Consider the following 19,904-nt stretch of genomic DNA (forward strand, 5'->3'; position numbering starts at 1 on the left):
CAGTGCGAGGGTTGATGCTCTAACCAGCCAGCAACACTGGCCAGAGTGAGATTTTGGTGCTATTTTAAATTATGGCACTATAGATTGATTCAAGATGAGTAAATGATGTTTCCTAAGGAACTTTCTATCTAGAAACTTTGATTGTTTTTCTCTTGTTGTAAAAGGAAATTTTTAAAGGTTCTTATTTTAAACCACATAAATCAATCTGGTTAAACTGTGTTTTGTATATCATATAACAAAAGAAAATGATAGGATTCATATAGATCTTGTGGGCTTAAAATGGCCTACGTGATAATTTCGAAGTGATGATTTTGAACTGTTCCATAGCTTTCTTAAACTTAAGACTAATTACTTTAAATGCCTCAGTATGTTTCTAGCTTCTGTTGAGCAGAATGGGAGCATTGTTTCTTGGCTCTTGGTTGCTGCTTACTTGTATATTTCAATAACTACAGAAACTGTCTTCATTTATTACATTTTCCTATAGTTAGAATAGTGTGATTATTCTGAAAAGTATCTTTCCTATTAGATTTAGGAGACCATATCTTCTGAGATTTATCTACGAGACATTTTTATTTCTTTATGTTTTAGTAGTAGGAAATGGTTATTTCAAGAGCACCTCTTAAAAGAAATTCCAATGCTTAAGTAGGAGGAATTACCATACATATTTTACCTTTGATTATAGATAGTATGTTTCTTTACCAGTTTGCTGTTTAACAGCATATTTCCTACCTCAAGATACCTAAGGACATAGGTCCTGTAGGAGTTATTGAGGATGTTGAAAGGAGTCAGAGTCCATTTAAAAATCCAATTACTGTCTTAGTATAAATACACTAATTAGTAGAGTTAGAAACCCAGGGTGTTTTAGATTTTTTCCTAAGGTATATTTATTTTTTAAGAAAGTTGTGGTGGGGGTCATGTGTAATTTGAAAATTCCCTAAAGATATTTCTAATAATGTGCTCATCTTTGTTGAGAATCACTGTTACGGAATTTGAAATTCAGTTAAATGTCTTTTCTATATTTGTCATTATTTAACATGTGTTACATGTTAAGGGATGCATGCTAGAATATTGCTCTTATTAATGCCCCAAAACCTTGACTGTGCCCAAGATTTGTAGGGTATACTATACCTTTGTGTCAATGTAGTGCCTAGCTTGCTATTAGTTTTCTTTAAAAGTGCCTATGTCTGAATTGCATGATATTTGTTTTTTCTTAATGTGCTACGAGTGATTTTTGGAACCACATTTTTCTGATCACTCTCACCTGTAAAAAAAAAGGTAATATTATCTGTTACACAATACATTTATTTTTAAAGGTGCACACAGTGCTTTTTAAGATTATCATTTACTATTATCATTTAATCCTCACCCAATAGAAACATCTATTGATTGCCTCCCTCCCACACATGCCCTGAAACCATAACCTAAATATGTGCCCTGACCGGAAATCGAACCAGCCACTTTTTGGTGCACAGGACGAGCCACCCAGCCAGGGCTTTAAGATTCGTTTTAAAGAGGAGATTTAAAATATGTGATTGTTAGAGAATCTCACATGCATGTAAGTCCCATGGGGATGTGCTTGAGTCTGTTTTCTAGAGGAATTTTATCAGAATAATTCTATAGTCATCATTTGACTGTTTTCAGGGCTTTTTAAAGGTAGTTGTATATCCTATCCTACATAATAAAAGCCTAATATGCTAAGGCTGCTCAGCCTCTCGCTATGATGTGCACAGACCACCAGGGGGCAGACAGTTGACAGGTCGATCAGTCGCCATGACGTGCACTGATACCAGAGGGCAGACGCTCTGACTGGTAGGTTAGCTAGCTGTTGGGGTCCAGCCGATCTTGACTGAGCAGGATGGGCTGGAAACACCCTGGAGCCTTCCCATGGTCCCTCCTGGCTGGCCAACCTCCCGCATCTCTCCCTGCCCCGATTGTGCACCAGTGGGGTCCCTTGGCCTGGCCTGTGCCCTCTCGCAATCTGGGACCCCTCGGAGGATGTCGGAGAGCCGGTTTTGGCCTGATCCTGCAGGCTAGGCCAGGGGTGGGCAAACTTTTTGACTCGAGGGCCACAATGGGTTCTTAAACTGGACCGGAGGGCCGGAACAAAAGCATGGATGGAGTGTTTGTGTGAACTAATATAAATTCAAAGTAAACATCATTACATAAAAGGGTACGGTCTTTTTTTTTTTAGTTTTATTCATTTCAAACGGGCCGGATCCGGCCCACGGGCCGTAGTTTGCCCATGGGTGGGCTAGGCCAAGGGACCCCACTGGTGCACAAATTCGTGCACCGGGCCTCTAGTTTCTTGCCTTTTCCTTGATTCTAGAGTCCCAGTCTGGTTTCAAGATTCATTCTTTTAGGATTCCAGTAGTGCAAGCATGTCAAACATGCTTGCTGTAGTGTATATAGCTCTTAGTGATTCTTGATTTCCTCTGTCCTTAAGGTGTTTGGCTTTAACTGAAGAGCCTGGCTTTCGTCTTTTTATTCTTCCTGTGCTAGGAGGTCATGGAATAAGAGATTTCCTTTCAATCTTGGCCATTTCCCAGCTGAAATGGATGTTTCTAAAGTACTTCCAGGACTTGCAGACAAAAGGGGAAGATAAGCAATGCAAAAGGGACCTTAAGCAAGGTTTCCTTTTGTTAAATACTGAACATTGAATTCACATTTGTATTGGAGATAAAAAGCATACAAGATTTTATAACTACCAATATACTTGATACTTAGTAAGATACAAATTTATGCCAGTTGAGGTTCAGGACTTCAGAATACTTAAATTAGCAGTGGATTTCATATCTCTGTCTTAGCCAATGATTTTCTGATTTTACCAGCCTTAGTGCTTTGACTCTAAATTTTTTGCATTGTCTCAGTTGTTAGTTAATAAGACTTCAGCTACAATTTTGAAAGCTTATCAAAATGGGTAAGCAATAAAATATGGTGCATTTCTTTTTTAAAAATTAAGTGCTAGCCCCGGCTGGTGTGGCTCAGTTGGTTTGGCCTCTTCCTGTGCATCAATGGGTTGCCAGTTGATCTCCAGTCCAGCCACTTGCCTGGTTTGTGGGCTTGATGGCTGGTTGCGCGCTTGGATCTATGTTTCACTCTCATGTCAATGTCCCCCCCCCCCCCCCCCTTCCTTTCTCTAAAAATCAAATAAATAAAATTTAAGAAAAATAAAATAAAATTAAGTCCTAAAAGACTGTGAGAATTTCTTGGGCATTGATACAGAGTAAAATTTCTTCTTATGCTATAAATTTAAAACTTATTATCAATATAGGTAAGAGTTGTCTTTCACTGGTATACGTGCACTGTTTTGTTTCTTTGTCTGTCTTGGCTAAGATAATCCTTTTCAAGCTGTAAATTCTAGATCTTCTTATAACTGATTAATTAATTCAGACACTAACAGTCTTTAGTTTCATTGGAAAGCACAGTGACTTTAAGCCAGTGCTGTTACCTTTATGCTTTTCCATTTAGAATGGCTAAATATGGTAGGCAATACAAGACATGAAATACTGAATTATTAAAAATAAATCAAGTTGCCGAAACCGGCTTGGCTCAGTGGATAGAGCGTCGGCGTGCGGACTGAAAGGTCCCGGGTTCGATTCCGGTCAAGGGCATGTATCTGGGTTGTGGGCACATCCCCAGTAGGAGATGTGCAGGAGGCGGCTGATCGATGTTTCTCTCTCATCGATGTTTCTAACTCTCTCCCTTCCTCTCTGTAAAAATCAATAAAATATATTTTTTAAAAAATCAAGTCTTTTACTTTTATACCTTTACTGTAAAGAAATGTATTTCCTTTAAAGTTAGGTTTATTGAGGTACAATTTATATGCTGTGTAGTTCTTTGAGTTTTAACAAATGTATATAGTATTGCCCTGGCCGGTTTGGTTCAGTGGATAGAGCATCAGCCTGTGGACTGAAGGGTCCCAGGTTTGATTCCAGTCAAGGGCACATGTATGGGTTGTGGGCTTGATCCCCAGTAGGGGCATGCAAGGGGTAGCCAATCAGTGATTCTCATCATTGATGTTTCTATCTCTCCCTCTCCCTTCCTCTCTGAAATCAATAAAAATAAGAAAATATATTTTAAAAAATGTATATAGTATTGTAACCATGACTACTACAATTAAGCTATAGCAGCAATTTTCAACCGGCGTGCCACAAGAATTTTTAAAAATGCAATACCTGATTATTTAGTCAGGGGCACTGACCTCTTTTCCCTTAGACTGTCAAAAATAGCCTTTCAATGTGAATGAATAAAAATTATGTCTTTTTTGGGTATTTTTTTGTCAGATTGACAAAAAGTATATTTTTTGGTGTGTTGTAGAATTTTATTAATTAGTTTATGTGTGCCATAAAAGGTTGAAAATCGCTATAGAACAGTTCCATTATCCCCCCAAATTTCCTTGTGCCTCTTTTTAGTCAACTTTTACTCCCACCCCTTGGTAACCAATGGTCTTTTCTCCCCTATAATTTATCTTTTCAAGAGTATCATAAATAAAGTTCTTTAAATTGTGGTAAAATGAATGTAAAATTTGCTATTTTATAATTTAGTGTTATTGAGTATATTTATGATGTGCAACCATCACCACTATCAAGTTCCAGAACTTTCCATCACTCTAAATGGGAAACCTGTACCCATTAAACAGTCACTGCATTCTCCCCTCTTCCTAGCCCCTAGCAACCAGAAGCCTACTTTCTTTATGGATTTGCCTGTTGTGTATATTTCATATAGCCTTTTGTGTCTGGCCTGTTGCTTAGCATGATCTTTTCAAGGTTCATCCATATTGTAGCAGGTATCAGTACTTTATTCCTTTTTATGGTTGAATTATATTCCATTGCATAGATATATCACTTTTGTTCATCCATTCATCCTTTGATGACATTTAGGTTTCTGCCTTTTGGCTATTGTGAATAGTGTTTTGGTGACATTTGCATACAAGTTTTTGTTGGGACACCTGTTTTTAGTTCTTTTGGGCATATACCTAGGAGTGGAATTGCTGGGTCATATGATAATTCTATATTTAACTTTTTGAGGAACTGCCAAACTTTTCTAGAGTGGTTGTGCCATTTTACATTCCCACCAGTAATGTATAAGGGTTCAATTTATGGCTATCCTAGTGAGTGTGGTTTATCATTATGGTTTTGATTTGCATTTCTCTAGTCACTAATAAAGTTGAACAACTTTTCATGTGCTTAGTGGCCTTTTGTATATTTTTGGAGAAGTATTTTTATTCAAGTATTTTGTCTATTTTTAGATTGGAGTGTTTGTCTTTTTTGTTGAATTATAGAAATGCTTTATATATACTAGATTCTTATGAGATACATGATTTGCAAATATTTCCTCTGATTTTGTGAGTTGTCTTTTCACTCTCTTGATAGTGTCCTTTGATGCACAAAAATAAATAAGGTTTAAAAAATGTATATTGAGTAGATAAATTCAGAATTTATAATAATAAAAGCATAATATGCTAATTAGGCTGGTCGACCTTCTGGATGAAGCCGGGGCTGCGAGGGAAGCCTGGGTCCCGGGTGCCTGCCGTGGCCGGAGGGAAGCCCAGGTCCTGGGGGCAAAGGGAAGCCGGTGCCAGCAGCCGGGGGAAGGAAGGCCTACTCTTGCACGAATTTCATGCATCAGGCCTCTAGTTTAAATATATTGCTGAAGCCAGCCCCTTTTATTGCTGGCTTCTTTTTTTGTGTTCAGAAAAATTACTCTTCAGTCTGCAGGCCGACGCTCTATCCACTAAGCCAAACTGGCTAGGGCAGAAAAATTACTCTTAAGATCATATGCATAGACCAAATTTTAGTTATGGAAATATTAACTTAGAAGATAAAATTTTTACTTAACGTAAACGATGACAATGGTCATCTTCTAATTGGTTGCCCTCCCCTCTGCATGTAGCAACCACTATTTGTTCTCTTTTCCCTGTGAATGGTGTGTGGTATAAGTTAGTACCTCCTGCCTTCAATACTAACATCTCAAACAAATGAGGAAATTAAAGCTAGTATACAACCAGTAAATTACAATCTACTGTTGTACATGCTTTTTGAGTGCTATAAGAGTTTAAAGGATGAGCTGAACAATGGGCTTTCCCCCCCTAAAATCACAGCATTTTATACTCCTAACTAGAGGCCTGGTTCACGAAATTTGTGCACTCGGGTGGGGGGGGGGGGCGTCCCTCACCCCGGCCTGCACCCTCTCGCAGTCCCGGAGTCCCCGGGGGATGTCCGACTGATGGCTCATGGGGAGCGGGCCTAAGCTGTTATTCAGGCATCCTTAGTACTGCTGTGGAGTACTGCATTGAGCATCTGCCCCCTGGTGGTCAGTGTGCGTCATAGTGTCTGGTCATTCTGCTGTTTGGTTGATTTGCATATTAGCCTTTTATTATATAGGGTTGGAACTTATATTGACTTACAATTTTTTTCTTTCTAGATTGTAAATTAACAGAGGGTCTCAGTTCACCATTTGGAGTTGCTAACTCTTAATTAATGCCCTTGTAGTAAATGATCAAGAAAGTATTGTTGATTTTAATAAAACGTTTTGGAGAGGAAGTGTGGGTTGAAGGTTGAATCGTGAAGAAAAGTTAGTATAATCTTGAAGAAATACAGAGTAAAACATCCCATAAGCCAAAGGGTTAGGTTAGGGGACTGCATTCCATGGTCAAGAGAAAAGCCTCAATTATGAGAATAGGCAATCATTTAGTCAACAAGTAATTTATATGCCATCTAGTCAACGGATATAGTGATAAGCAAAATTAATGGGCCCCTGCCCTTCTGGTATTTATAATCTCCTGGCAGAACATAGTTTTGTTTTGTTTTATTTTGTTTTGTTAATCCTCGTCCGAGGATATTTTTCCATTGATTTTTAGGTATAGTGGAAGAGAGGGAAAGACAGAGAGAAGCATCAGTATGAGAGAAACAAATCAATTGGTTGCCTCCTGCTAGAGCCCCGACCAGGGCCTGGGCCAGGGAGGAGCCTGTAACCGAGGTCTGTGCCCTTGACATGAAACCGGGAATCAAAACCGGGACCCTTTGGTCCACAGGCCGACGCTCTATTCACTGAGCAAAACTGGCTAGGGCCAGAACATAGTTTTAAATAAGTTTTTCAAATGTTGTAAGAGCTAAGGAAACTATTAGGTTCTCTGCAGCACATGTATATAGGCAGGGACTCCTAGCCTGTTCCAGGGGAATCAGAAACTTTCCAAAGGATAGCTGAAGCTTGAAGGATAAAGAGAAATTAGGTAGGGTTTGCGAGGGATCAGGACAGGCTGTTCCAGGCAGACAGTGGCTGAGCAAGGTGGTTCTTTCCATGGCACTGAATGATTAGGATGATGGGGTATGGAGTGTACAGTATAAGGGGTGGTTGGTAGAAACTTAGCTTAAAAAGGAAGTGAGATACATAGGATAAGGGCATGGGGAGATATCAGATTGGTGTTTTACAAGAATTATTTTTGTTGCAATGTGGAGAAGAGATAGGATAGAGGTGAGACTTGGAATCGGGGACACATATCTGACTGATCAAGTAGTGCCATTTATTAGAAAAATAGCTGGCGATTTTACTATTTATTACAATGGGGATTCTGGAGGAAAGGAGCCAGTTGTGTTTGGGAGTTGATGGAATACAGGTAGGTGATAAATACTGCCATTGGCACGTATTGAGGGAGAGTACAAAGGAAGATGAATAGAGGGCCTAAGCTTGGAGAAACTCCAAGATTAGTGGATTGGTAGAAGAGACTGAGCAAACATTAAAGGCTCCTGAAATAATAGGACCGGAGAGGTGGGGAGAAATAGAGTATAACATCCCATAAGCCAAAGAAAGGGAAGAGTCCAGTTCTTTAAATCCTCAGGATCTGAGCATAGAGGAATCTTGTAAGGATGTTTTAAAATGGTTTTTATTCGGCCCACCTCATTCCTCTCTGAAAGGCACCTTTGTGCAGGCCACAACCTGCTCAACCCTGCTCAGCAGCGCTGTGAAAGCTGCTGAGAGGATGAGTAAGATGATGCGTGGACTATATCTTGGATTTGGCAACCTGGAGGTCATAGATGGTTTTGCCAAAAGTGATGGGGTAGATAGAAATTGGATCAGTGAGGATTGAGGAGCTAGTAGAGGTGAAGAAATGGGAGTGGAGAGTAGAGACAACTCGTTGTTTGACTGCAGATTGTTGGTGGAGGGATATGTGGGATTGATGAATTTTTTATGGTGTTTAAAAATTTTGTTTTTTGTTAATCTTCACTGGAGGAGTGAGGATATTTTTCCCATTGATTTTTTTTTTTTTTTTTTTTTTTTTTTTAAGAGAGTGGAAGGCTGGGGGGTAGAGGAAAGAGAGAAACATCAATGGGAGAGAGATACCGTACATTGATTGGTTGCCTCCCTCATGTGCCCTGACTCGGGTGGGGATGGAACCTGCAACCCAGGTATGTGCCCTTGACTAGGAATTGAACTCACAACTTTCCAGTATGCTGGCCAGGGCTTTATTTGTATTTTTAAAGAAAAGACATTAGAATGTTTTATATATTTAAGGAGAGGATTCAGTTTGGTGGGAAAACTTAAAAGATGGAAGTAGATGAAGTTGTAATCAAGGCCTCTAGAATTGGGTGCAGGTGAGAGTTTGTGAGTGTGTTTGAGACAGAATGTGTGGGGGCATTTAGAGTATTTTGGAATCTGAAGAGAATGGGAAAGTTCTGGATAGTGCATGTAGCAAATGGGAGATTAACATTGAAGTACCTAAGAATGTGGTGCTTACTGATGGATGATGGATAATTGATAATTGGGTTTATCCATGGTTGGATTTTGCCAGATTGGTGTGAGGAAAATATTAAAGGAGGTTTAGGGGATTGGCAAGAGTGTTATTGAAATGTTACACTAGCCCTACCCAGTTTGGCTCAAGTGGATAGAGTTGGCCTGCGGACCTAAGGGTCCCAGGTTTGATTCCTGTCAAGTGTACATGCTTGGGTTGTAGGCTCAATCCCCAGTAGGAGGTGTGCAGCAGGCAGCCAATCAATGATTCTCTCTCGTCATTGATGTTTCAGTCTCTCTCTCCCTCTCCCTTCCTTTCTGAAATCAATAAAAATATGAGAGAAAAAAATGATAGACCATGAAATCTATGCTGATTAAAAGGGAATGAAGAAGGAACTTAGATTGGGAAAAAGTAGAAAGAATCACTGGAATTCAAGTTACTAAAAAAAATTTGAGTGGTATTGAGAAACACTGTGAGTAGACAATTGTCTAAAGCAAGTCATTGGAGCATTGAGCAAGGTGAACTGAAAAGAATGTGTGGGATTTTTTTTTTTTTTTATTGATTGGCTGATTGATTTTTTAGAGAGAGGGAGGTCGATGTGAGAGAACAACATTGGCTGCCAACTGTACGTGCCCCGTGAATACACAACCTAGGCGTGTGCCCTGACCAGGAATCGAACCTTCAGCCTTTCAGTGCATGGCATGACGGTCCAACCAACTGAGCAACACTGACCAGGGCGGGTGTATGGCATTTTCGAGACAAGTAGGCCATAAGTGAAAGTTCCTACTTTGGTAGGAACAGTTTCAGTGGAGTGCTGACAGTGGAACACAGATTACAGATAGTTGAAAAATGAGTGAAGGCAAAGAAGATAAATTTTTCTCAAGAGGTTTGTCTGTGAAGAGTCTAGAGACAAAGGAAAGACTAGAGAGTGCTTATTATATGCTGATGATGTGATAAAGGAAAGTGGGAGATCCCAGGCATACCTTAGAAGATAGGGGGAATGTCTGGATCCAGAGGGTTGCTGTAGATACGAGGTGTACCTGTTCCATTATGTAAGCGTGATGGAAAGGCTGTGTGTGCAGATGTAGGTGAATTTGTGGAATATTGGAAAGAAGTTGGCAGCAGTGGCAGAGTGTTGAAGAACTCTAAAGTTAGACAGACCTGAGTTTGAGTTCTTCCTCTGCCTTTTACAAGCTGTGTGCCTTTTAGGTCAGTAATGGAACGATAATTACCTCATCTGTAAGATGGTAACTGATAGGATTATGTTAAGGATTATAATAAATGTATGTAAACTGCTTGGGTAAGTTGCCTACCAGACTTGTAAGGGCTCAAAATTACTAGCTGTAATTGAGAATGCTATAGAATGGTTTGTTCACCAGGGGTTTTCTTATGAAGCAGGGATCTGTAAGTCCACTGGCAGTGCTGGGAAAGGAGGAAGAAGGTACAGAAAGTTTGAAAGCTGTTTTGGAAAGGTGAGACCCTGAGTAGGGAAATGTGCACAGCATTGAAGACCCAGTTGTTAGAATTACATAGGAGTGGTGTGTTCACCAACCTTTCACTGAAGACAATTGTGCACCGGAAGCAAAGGTTAAAATCCAATGTAGTACCCTCCTAGAGTTAACTTGCTTTGTTTCTCCCTCTGGTTAATTTGATTAAAGGTCTGCCAATAGAGGGTGCATGAGATTCCTTGGAAGGGAAATAAACTACAGCAGGTCCTTGAATAATGTTGTTTTGGTATAATGTCCATAAAATACCATAGGATCTTATCTCTTATTTATATCAATTAGGCAATATTGGTTTTGTTATAGTAGTAATGTCATTTCACTTAAAGTTGTAGAACTTATTGACAGTGTTAAATGAGGACTTACTGCACTGAAAGTCAGTTCTTTATTATGTTTGCTAAAGATATTATTTAAAAAAATTTAGTCTTTTAAATTTTGGATTAGAATATATTCAGTGATTTAAAATATACTGGTAGGTACAGAGTTAGAGGGGGCATGATCCATAAGACCACCTTTATTCTGACAGTTGCAAGTTGGGAGGACCCCAAGACTATTTTAAGGTAGGATAATTCACCAGAAGAACTTAAAGAACTCATTGAAATCTTATACTCATGGTTACAGGTTTTTACAGCTAAAGGATATCGAGTAAAATCAGCCAAATGTAAAGGTGCATAGGACAGAGTATAGGAAAGTTGTAAATGTGGAGCATCCAGTTCTTTCCCTGTGGAGTTGTGAACAGTATTACTTTCCTGGTATCGATGCATTACAATAAGCATGGAGTATTAACCACCCATGGAAGCTTACCCCAGCTTTGGTGTAAGGTACTTATAAAAATTGGGGCTCCATGATTGACTGCCCACATGGCTGAACTTAGTCTCCAGCCCTTCTGCAGATTGAGATGATTCATGTGACTGAAATCCTTTACCATAAAGTGACATTTTCTGGTGTGGCCCTAAACTCTGGTGAACAGTAACACTCTTATTAGGTATGACGTTCCAAGAGTTTAGAGATTAATTTCCAGGGTAAAGGCTAGACCTCTCTTTGGGAAAGGTAAAAAGTCTTACAAGTTTACAATAAAGGTATTTTCGTATTTTGAGTCCACAGTGGCTATTTAGTTGAGAGTTTGAGTAATACTTAAAAATTGGTAACAAATAACCTATTTATAGACAGTTAATACTTAAGGAGCTAAGGAAATTTTATCAAGAATTTATATATACATAATATTTTTTAATATTGTAAAACTGATATTTCATTTATAAGTTTGGCATGATGGTTCAATTCTGTTTCATTAAATTTGAACTTACTATTTTCTCCTACAAGAGGAGTTTCATATAATGAAATCCCTGAGTCTCCCAAATGAAATTTTTAGCCCTAGACTCATTTTAGAGTAGTGTTTCTAATGTGAAAGTGGTGTACACAAGGCCCAAGGTTATGCATAGTTTCACCTTTTTTTCTTATTCCTCATGAAAGCATGTCTGAATCCAGGTGAGTAAGAGACATCACAGGGATATCCTTGAATTTATTTCTAAAAAAGGTAAATCATTTTCAAGTGATATTAACTGTTAGTATGAAAAACTCGGCATATCCTACAACTGCTTTGTGACAGTGACACTATCTTTGAGTTACCACTGATTTAGCAGGCGTGGGGAACCTTTTCTCTGACAAGGGCCATTTGGATATTTATAACATCATTCGCTTAATATAATTCCCTTAATATAAATTTATGTTGCTATGAAAAAAGCTTCTAGATTTATTGAATTTCAAGTCACACCTGTGGTTGCCGTGGCAAGGCCAGACCAAATGATTTCTCAGGCCTTACATGGCCTGTGGGCTGCACCTTCCCCACCCCTGCTTTAGAGAGCAAATGCATTCCCACCTCATTGGCTTTAGTATAATCTTATTTCCTGGTTGATACCCAGTACAAATTAGATCTCACCATGAGAGCAAAATTCCTTAATTAGCCTACTTAAAAACAACTTGAAGCAATATGATGCTTATTCCCCTAGCACCACCAGGTGTGGTGTTTGCATCAAGTCATTTCAGGGTGCTTTATGGAAATGCTTCCTGATAGGGAATTCCCTGACTTCATACTTCCAAATCCCTGATTTCATACTTCCAGAATGACTCTTTTCCTTTTTCTTTTTTTCTCTTTTCTTTTCTATTCTTTTCTTTTTTTTGTTATTCTTTATAATGCTTATAAGAACTGGACCACAAGACCACATTTATCCAGGAGATACTATCTTCTAATATATGGTGGATTGTTCATTTGAGGTCTAAGGATTTGGGTCATTCAAAAATGAATGACTCCTCAGATTTGTTACATTTTCTATATACTAAGAATAGACCACTAAAATGAGCGGTAACTATATTTGCATGTGATTTGTATGTTATAAGGAACATTTAAATTCTTCTATATATTAAACTTTTTTTTTTTTTTGGTTGCCCCCTTAAGCCTCTCTATCCTCTAAGGCACAGAGTGGCTTTCCATTTCAATTTTTGCTTCAACATATGAAACCTAGAGGGCCATAGTTTAACTAAAAGCACCTAATCCATGAATGATATTTGCTTCATGTGTGAACAACAAATGTTTTAATCCGCTGCCTTCACTAATATTGTAACTACTGTCTTACAGATTGACTTGATGCAAAACATCACAAAGGCTCCATATTATACAGTATGCGATTTTTGAGGTATGAGCTTTAGAAACTTACCTCTCGTGTGGCATGTACATCAGGCTTTAACTTCAGTTTAATCATTTTGGGGAAATTTATGCATTTCTTTTTTTCTCTCCATAATATTTTTAGAGTATTAAAGGGGCTGTGGAGGTATTTTTGGATCCTTGCTCTAGAGTTCTTAGTCTCAACAGATACATTTTCTTTTATCACTAAATTGAGACACTAATTCTGGCAGATGATAGCTTTTTCAGCCCTTATAACTAGCTTAACATTTATGCCTGCCTCTTTGAGTTCAAATCTGCATTTTCTATTTTGTGCCTTTGATTGCCTCATTTTAAGTGTTCATTTCTGTTCTTTAACAGTTTTCTGTTTATTGGACTGGGATAATCTTGTTGGTGATTACAGCTTGCTACTGACTTTTTTTTTTTTTTTGAGACCTAAGCAGTCTAGAAATTACAAAATAGAGATCTTGTGTAAATGCTGAACCATTTGTGCTTTTTGTGTTCAGAATACCAGTATCTTGAATTCTGGTTGGAAATGTTTTAATCAGTTAGTATTAAAAGAACTTGGCAATTAGGGAGTTTTTAGACAGTGGTTCTACCCTAGTGAAAATTTTGATTTATATCTCTGAAAACCCAAATTATGGAGGTGGTGGGAATCTTGATGGTCCTAACTCATGGAATTTTAAAAACCTGTATTTCTAACAAATTGGGAAGTCACTCCTGTTTCTCGTTGTGTTTTTTTTGTTTCTTTTTTTTTTTCAATTTAGTTTGAAATCAGTATTCGCTAGTCAGAAATGTATTTGTTGGTAGGAATAGATTGTTTAATTTCTTCAATGAAGAACTTAGAATCTGCTATATATTGAGCATAAGAACTTATTTTGATTGTCTTCATATGTTCATGAACTACTTATACATTATTTGTTAGACTGGAAACGAGTTAATTTAGTACTATGATAATGTACGCTATAAGCTGAGTATTTTTTAAGATTTCATCATCTTATTTAAGCCTCACAACAACTGTCCATATTAGATAGATATTACCCCCATTTTAAGCCAGAGACAACCAAGGCTTGGAGATAAGTACCTTGTGAAAAGTCATACGTACTTTTTCAGTGCTGGAGCTGCGATTTGAGACCAGATCTTTTTTTTAGATCTGTATTTTCTGCTGCTTTAAGTCTACTGCTATGCTACCAGAAAATAATACAAATATTTAAAAGAGAAATATATGTGATACATAAACATAATGAAAAAGGAAATTCCGATATTTGAATATTAGTAGACTTCATTTATCTAGGTGTTGCAGAATTATTTTACTTCACTCATTCATTTCCTAACATCTTTCTTTCCCAGGTTGTGTTAGATGCCAAACATACAGAAAGTTCAAAACCTGTCAGAAAAGCTCATATGCTCTCTTTTATTTTTCAATTTCCTTTAAATTAATGGTATGTTATGGATTATTATAGGTGAATATTTAATGTGCTATTTTTGGATACATGGGGAATGTTTTTACATTCGTTTTTTTTTTTAAAGTCCTCATGCTCCACTTAGAGTTAACGGTACTTAAGTACTTAGAGATTTAGTATACTTAGAAAATATTCTCATACATTTTTCTTGAAATTTCATTGATTTTATTTTCCCATATGTTGAAAGTATTGAGCTTTGTCTATCAATTAGTGAACCCTGTATGTTTGAAGAAGATACTCCATTATGAAGGGTTACGGAATTTTATCAAGTTTCAAATGGAGAGCCTTTAGGAATAATTTAGACTTGTGACATTTAGGGATCCAAGTTTAATTGGGCTTATTGTTTGTATTCTGTATCAACAGTGGCTACAGAAGTACAGATCAGGGTGTCTGACTGATTGAGCCTGTGCAAAGTTTCATGTTTAGTATTTTTGTGGGTGAGGGCAATGAAAGGATGATAACTAAATTAAATATACTTATAAACACTGCAGTCATTTTATATATGGGGTAGGGTCATGGGGGTTGAGGAATAGAGTAGCTTCTGCTCTTGCCAGTGTCCTTAATTTTTCCAAATAATTATAAGTTCAGAAGGTGTTTCAGTAAGTATCATAAAAGCGATTTTTCAAAAGGCCGTTTTTCTCATAAGAAGTATCAGTAGGAGAGAAACTTTTAAAAATGTTGCCATATGGTATGTAGTGTTGTCTTATTTCTTGATACTTTATGATCAATGCTTGGAAGAATAAGGTTCATGAGAAATTATGAAGCTTAGCTCTCTAGTTTACTGATGAGGACATTGAGGCATAGAGCTGATCCTGGATAAGGACACTAATTTTACCCTAAAACTGCACCCCTCATTTATTAATATTCAAGTATCCAGGATTATCCTGAATAATGCTTGATTTAAAAAAACACTTATTTATTGATTAATTTTAGAGAGATATAGGGAGAGAGAGAACGAGAAACATTGATTTGCTGTTCCGCTCATTTATGCATTCATTGGTTGATTCTTGCATGTGCCTGGCTGGGGGTCAATCCTGCAGCCTTGGTGTATCAGGACGATGCTCTATTTAACTGAGCTACCCGTCCAGAGCTGACAATGTTTGATTTTTAAATAGATTATGAACTGCAACCTTTAAACTTAGCTTTATTGGGTTCCTGATATCTTTCATTTTCCTCACTTTTTAGAATTTTAATAGATATTTTTTATAGTTAAGGAATCTTTGGTGAAACTTTCAGTATTGCAGTTCATTAGAATAATCTTACTTTGCAACTAATGTGTTCTTTCCTTATATCCCACTGAACTTGCTTTCAAATATCATTCTATAATTTATTTTCCACCAAATAAGTTACACATTCAGGTGAGAGAGAGAGAATGCTACATTGCCATGAGGCAGTACATTAAAAGTAATTTGGACCCAGCTGACATGGCTCAGTGGTTGAGCATCGACCTATGAACCAGGAGGTCACTGTTCTGTTCCTGGTCAGGACACATGCCCAGGTTGTGGGCTCGATCCCCAGTGTGGTGCATGCAGGAGGTAGCCAATCAGTGATTCTCTCTCATCATTGTTGTTTCTCCCCCCTCCCCCCCACTCCTCTCTGAAATAAAAAAAATATATATTAAAAAAATAGTAATTTGGTAAAACTTTGCAACTGCCTCATATGTTGCCAGTGTTTTTTACACTGGAAAGATTAATTTTTCCCACTGATAAATCTCTCCTGGGAGAAAGAACTGCTTCTTTTACCTCCTGCTCCTCCCTCTCCCTCTTCCTCTCTCTCTAGGTGGTACTCTATGGTTGACTTGGTATCACCTTGGCTTTCAGGGGCCATGTCTTCCACGGAGTTCATAATTTAGGGATCCACTTCCAGCTATGCTCTCAGATTAGCTCTCCTCTCACCAAGTAGTCTTGAAAGCAGGATCACAATCCTTTAAAGCAGTGATTCCCAAAGTGGGCGCTACCGCCCCCTTGTGGGCGCTGCAGCGATCCAGGGGGGCAGTGATGGCCACAGGTGCATTTGTTTTAACTTTTTTTGTATTACCTTTCTATTCTGAGTTCAATAAATAGTTTCATAATTTCAAACTTCAATGTTTCTAATTTACACCTTTCTTTACTATATTTTACAAAAAAAGGTAGAAGCATTAATACATATATCTTTCTCTTTAATTGCTATTAAAATTTTAAAAAAATTAATTTCCAGGGGGTGCTGAATAATATTTTTTCTGGAAAGGGGGCGGTAGGCCAAATAAGTTTGGGAACCACTGCTTTAAAGTCTTAACAGGAAGTCCTGAGTCCTCCCCATGAAGTGCAGGATCCAAAAGCTACTCGGAACACTAAACTCTGGCCCTCCTTCTGCCATATCACTCTGTGCCACTGTGTACAATTGACAGGGTCACTTCCCAGATAGGCAAAGGTAATGGGCAACTGAAGATAAATCCTTCCATATTCTAAACATGAATCAGACAAAAGCCTCTTTTTTAAGGCATTCTCCCTAAGGAACTTCTTTTATCAAGTCATGTGAAGAGAATCCTGGACCAGAGTGACCAAGTGTCCCAGTTTGCCTAGGGCTGAGGGACTTCCTAGGACAGTGATGGTGAACCTATGACACGCGTGTCAGAGATGACATGCGAACTCATTTTTTTGGTTGATTTTTCTTTGTTAAATGGCATTTAAATATATAAAATAAATATCAGAAATGTAAGTCTTTGTTTTACTATGGTTGCAAATATCAAAAAATTTCTATATGTGACACGGCACCAGAGTTAAGTTAGGGTTTTTCAAAATGCTGACACGCCGAGCTCAAAAGGTTCGCCATCACTGTCCTAGGATGTGGGACTTTAGTGCTAAATTCAGTTAAGTCTTGAGCAAAGTGGGATAAGTTGGGAATCTTAATCCTGTAGTTACTCATATTTCTAAATGGATCCTTAGAATAGTAGTAGAAGGAGCTGAAAAATGGGCATTTCATCCATTGAGACTTATTAGACACTGGAGTGCTTATTTATAAGAGTAATGATTTAAAAAATATAAAAGGTGGAGAGAAGAAAGAGAGGCTTATATAAAAGAAAGATTTATTACTTGGGCCAGTGATTTTCAACTTTTTTCATTTCAAGGAACACATAGACTAATTACTAAAATTCTGTGGCACACCAGTCTGACCAAAAAATAAGGTATAGCCCTGGCCAGTTTGACTCAGTGGTTGGAGCGTCGGCCTGAGGACCAAAGGGTCATATGTTTGAATCTCATTCAAGGGCATATACCTCAGTTGCAGGTTCTCAGCCCTGGTAGGAGTGTGTGCAGGAGGCAACCAATTAATGTGTCTCTCTCCTGTCCATGTTTCTCCTTCCACTCTCTCTAGAAATCAATGGGAAATAAAGATATTAATTTTTATCCATTCACACTGGACAGCTATTGTTGTATTGGCTATTGCCATATTTTTTATTTGACAATCTAAGAGATAAGAGGTCAGTATTACTGACTAAATAGTCTGGCATTGCATGTTTTAAAAATTCTTGTGGAACCACTAGTGTGCCTCTTGCAGCACACCGGTTGAAAATTACTATTGAAATATTTGTTTAAAGTTCTAATCTTATATTCTTCTCTCTTTACAGAACTGATAGTGCATCAGCCGACCCAGATAATTTAAAATATTCTTCATCCAGAGATAGGGGTGGGTCTTCCTCTTATGGACTGCAACCTTCGAATTCAGCTGTGGTGTCTCGGCAAAGGCACGATGATACCAGAGTCCACGTTGACATACAGAATGACGAAAAGGGTATATATATTTCCTTATTGGTAGGGGCATGCTTTTTATGTTTTTTAACCTACCCATCCTTTCCTCCCCTTTCTCTCCCTTCTGCACCTCTTTCTTTATGCTTAGAATATAGCTATTTTATATTTAATAAAATGTCAAAGTAAACAGCAGTTCATAATAGGCAGCACACCATGGTGCAGAGGCAAGAAACCCTGGACTTTAGATAGAGCTAGGTGGTTTAAAAAATATATGTATATAAAATACATTGAGATTTTTGAAACTTCGTAAGTTTACCACCTTAAATTTAAAAAATTAAAACACTTTATATACATATAATACAGAAATGCAGTTTCCTTGCCAAAAAAGAAAAATACAGTATCACTAAGACTGAAGTCTCTGTCGACTACCATCTCTCCTCTAGACTTGCCCAAAGTGCGATTGATTGATTTATTGTTTGATTTATATTTAGAGAGGAAGGGAGAGAAGGGTGGAGAGAGACAAACAGATTTGTTCCACTTATTTATGCATTCATTGGTTGATTTTAAAAAATATATATTTTATTGATTTCAGAGAGGAAGAGAGAGGGAGAGACTGATAGAAACATCAATGAGAGAAAATCATTGATTGGCTGCCTCCTGCACACCCCCCTACTGGGGATTGAGGCTACAACCTGGGCATGTGCCCTTGACTGGAATTGAACCCAGAACCCTTCCTTCAGTCCACAGTCTGATGCTCTGTCCACTGAGCCAAACCAGCTAGGGCATTAGTTGATTATTGTGCCCTGATTGGGGATCAAACTCACAACCTTGGCATATCGGGTTGACGTTCTAAACAACTGAGCTACCTGGCCAGGATTGTCCCAAAAGATTTTTCTGTTTTTGTTTTTAGGTATTTATTGATCTTTTTAGAGAGAGAGAGGGAGGAAGAGGTAGAGAGAGAAAGAAAAAAAAACAACAACATCAGAACATCTATTAGCTGCCTCCTGCACTCGCCTGCAATGGGGTCAAGCCCGAAACCCAGGCATGTGCCCTGACTGGGAATTAAACCTGCAGCCTTTCAGTCTTGGAATAATGCCCAACCAGCCAGGGCCTAAAAGGTTTTTTAAATTTATCTTTATTGTTGAAAGTATTGCAGACCCCCTCCCCCATCCCCTTGACCTCCTCCACCCCGCTCCAGTCCCTTCCACAGGCCATGGGTTATGCATATAAGTTCATTTGTTAATCTCTTCCCGCCCTGAAAATCTGACTTTAGTTTGCATTTCTCTTATCTTCTGTTGAAGTTATTAAAATGAAATTAAAAGATGGTTTCAAGGCCGGCAGCGCAGGGACAGGTAAGAGAAGCAAAGGCTGGTTGAACTATAGAGTAGGTAATAAGATCCTGAACTCTCAGGAATTCATTGAGTGAAACAAAGAGCCTTATGTAAATAACGTAAATATTGCTGTTTTTAGGTGGTTACAGTGTCAATGGAGGATCTGGGGAAAATACTTATGGTCGGAAGTCGTTGGGGCAAGAGCTGAGGGTTAACAATGTGACCAACCCTGAGTTCACCAGTGTTCAGCATGGCAGTCGTGCATTAGCCATCAAAGACATGAGGAAATCACAGGGTAAGACTGGGCAAACTGCGGACCACACACATGTTCCACAAAGACCTGTATCTCCTCTTCTCCTAGATACCTTATTTTGTACTAATACCTTGCATATGTGTGAATTGGTTAATTTACTCTGAGTTGAAAAACCTGTGCACACAATAATATTTTGCATTCCTTTTCCTGTGAATTGTTTACGAG

General features: G+C 38.2%; 1 protein-coding gene across 4 annotated transcripts in view; it reads left to right on the forward strand.

Annotated features, from left to right (window-relative positions):
- Nucleotides 1-19,904, forward strand: part of SMG1 (SMG1 nonsense mediated mRNA decay associated PI3K related kinase) — a 153,715-nt gene that overhangs the window by 55,545 nt on the left and 78,266 nt on the right. For 2 of the 4 annotated variants that reach the window (XM_070412910.1, XM_070412911.1), the window contains exons 2-4: nt 12,863-12,920; nt 17,975-18,138; nt 19,566-19,721. In XM_070412910.1, coding sequence (XP_070269011.1) covers nt 12,907-12,920; nt 17,975-18,138; nt 19,566-19,721 — 334 coding nt within the window. In that variant the 5' untranslated portion in view covers nt 12,863-12,906. The remainder of the gene's footprint in view (nt 1-12,862; nt 12,921-17,974; nt 18,139-19,565; nt 19,722-19,904) is intronic. The other 2 variants (XM_070412908.1, XM_070412909.1) reach the window with 1 other exon arrangement.

The sequence above is a fragment of the Myotis yumanensis genome, unplaced genomic scaffold (genome assembly GCF_028538775.1).
Source record: "Myotis yumanensis isolate MYYU_CA2020_CCGP unplaced genomic scaffold, mMyoYum1.0.hap1 SCAF_4, whole genome shotgun sequence".
NCBI classification, from domain to species: Eukaryota; Metazoa; Chordata; class Mammalia; order Chiroptera; family Vespertilionidae; genus Myotis; species Myotis yumanensis.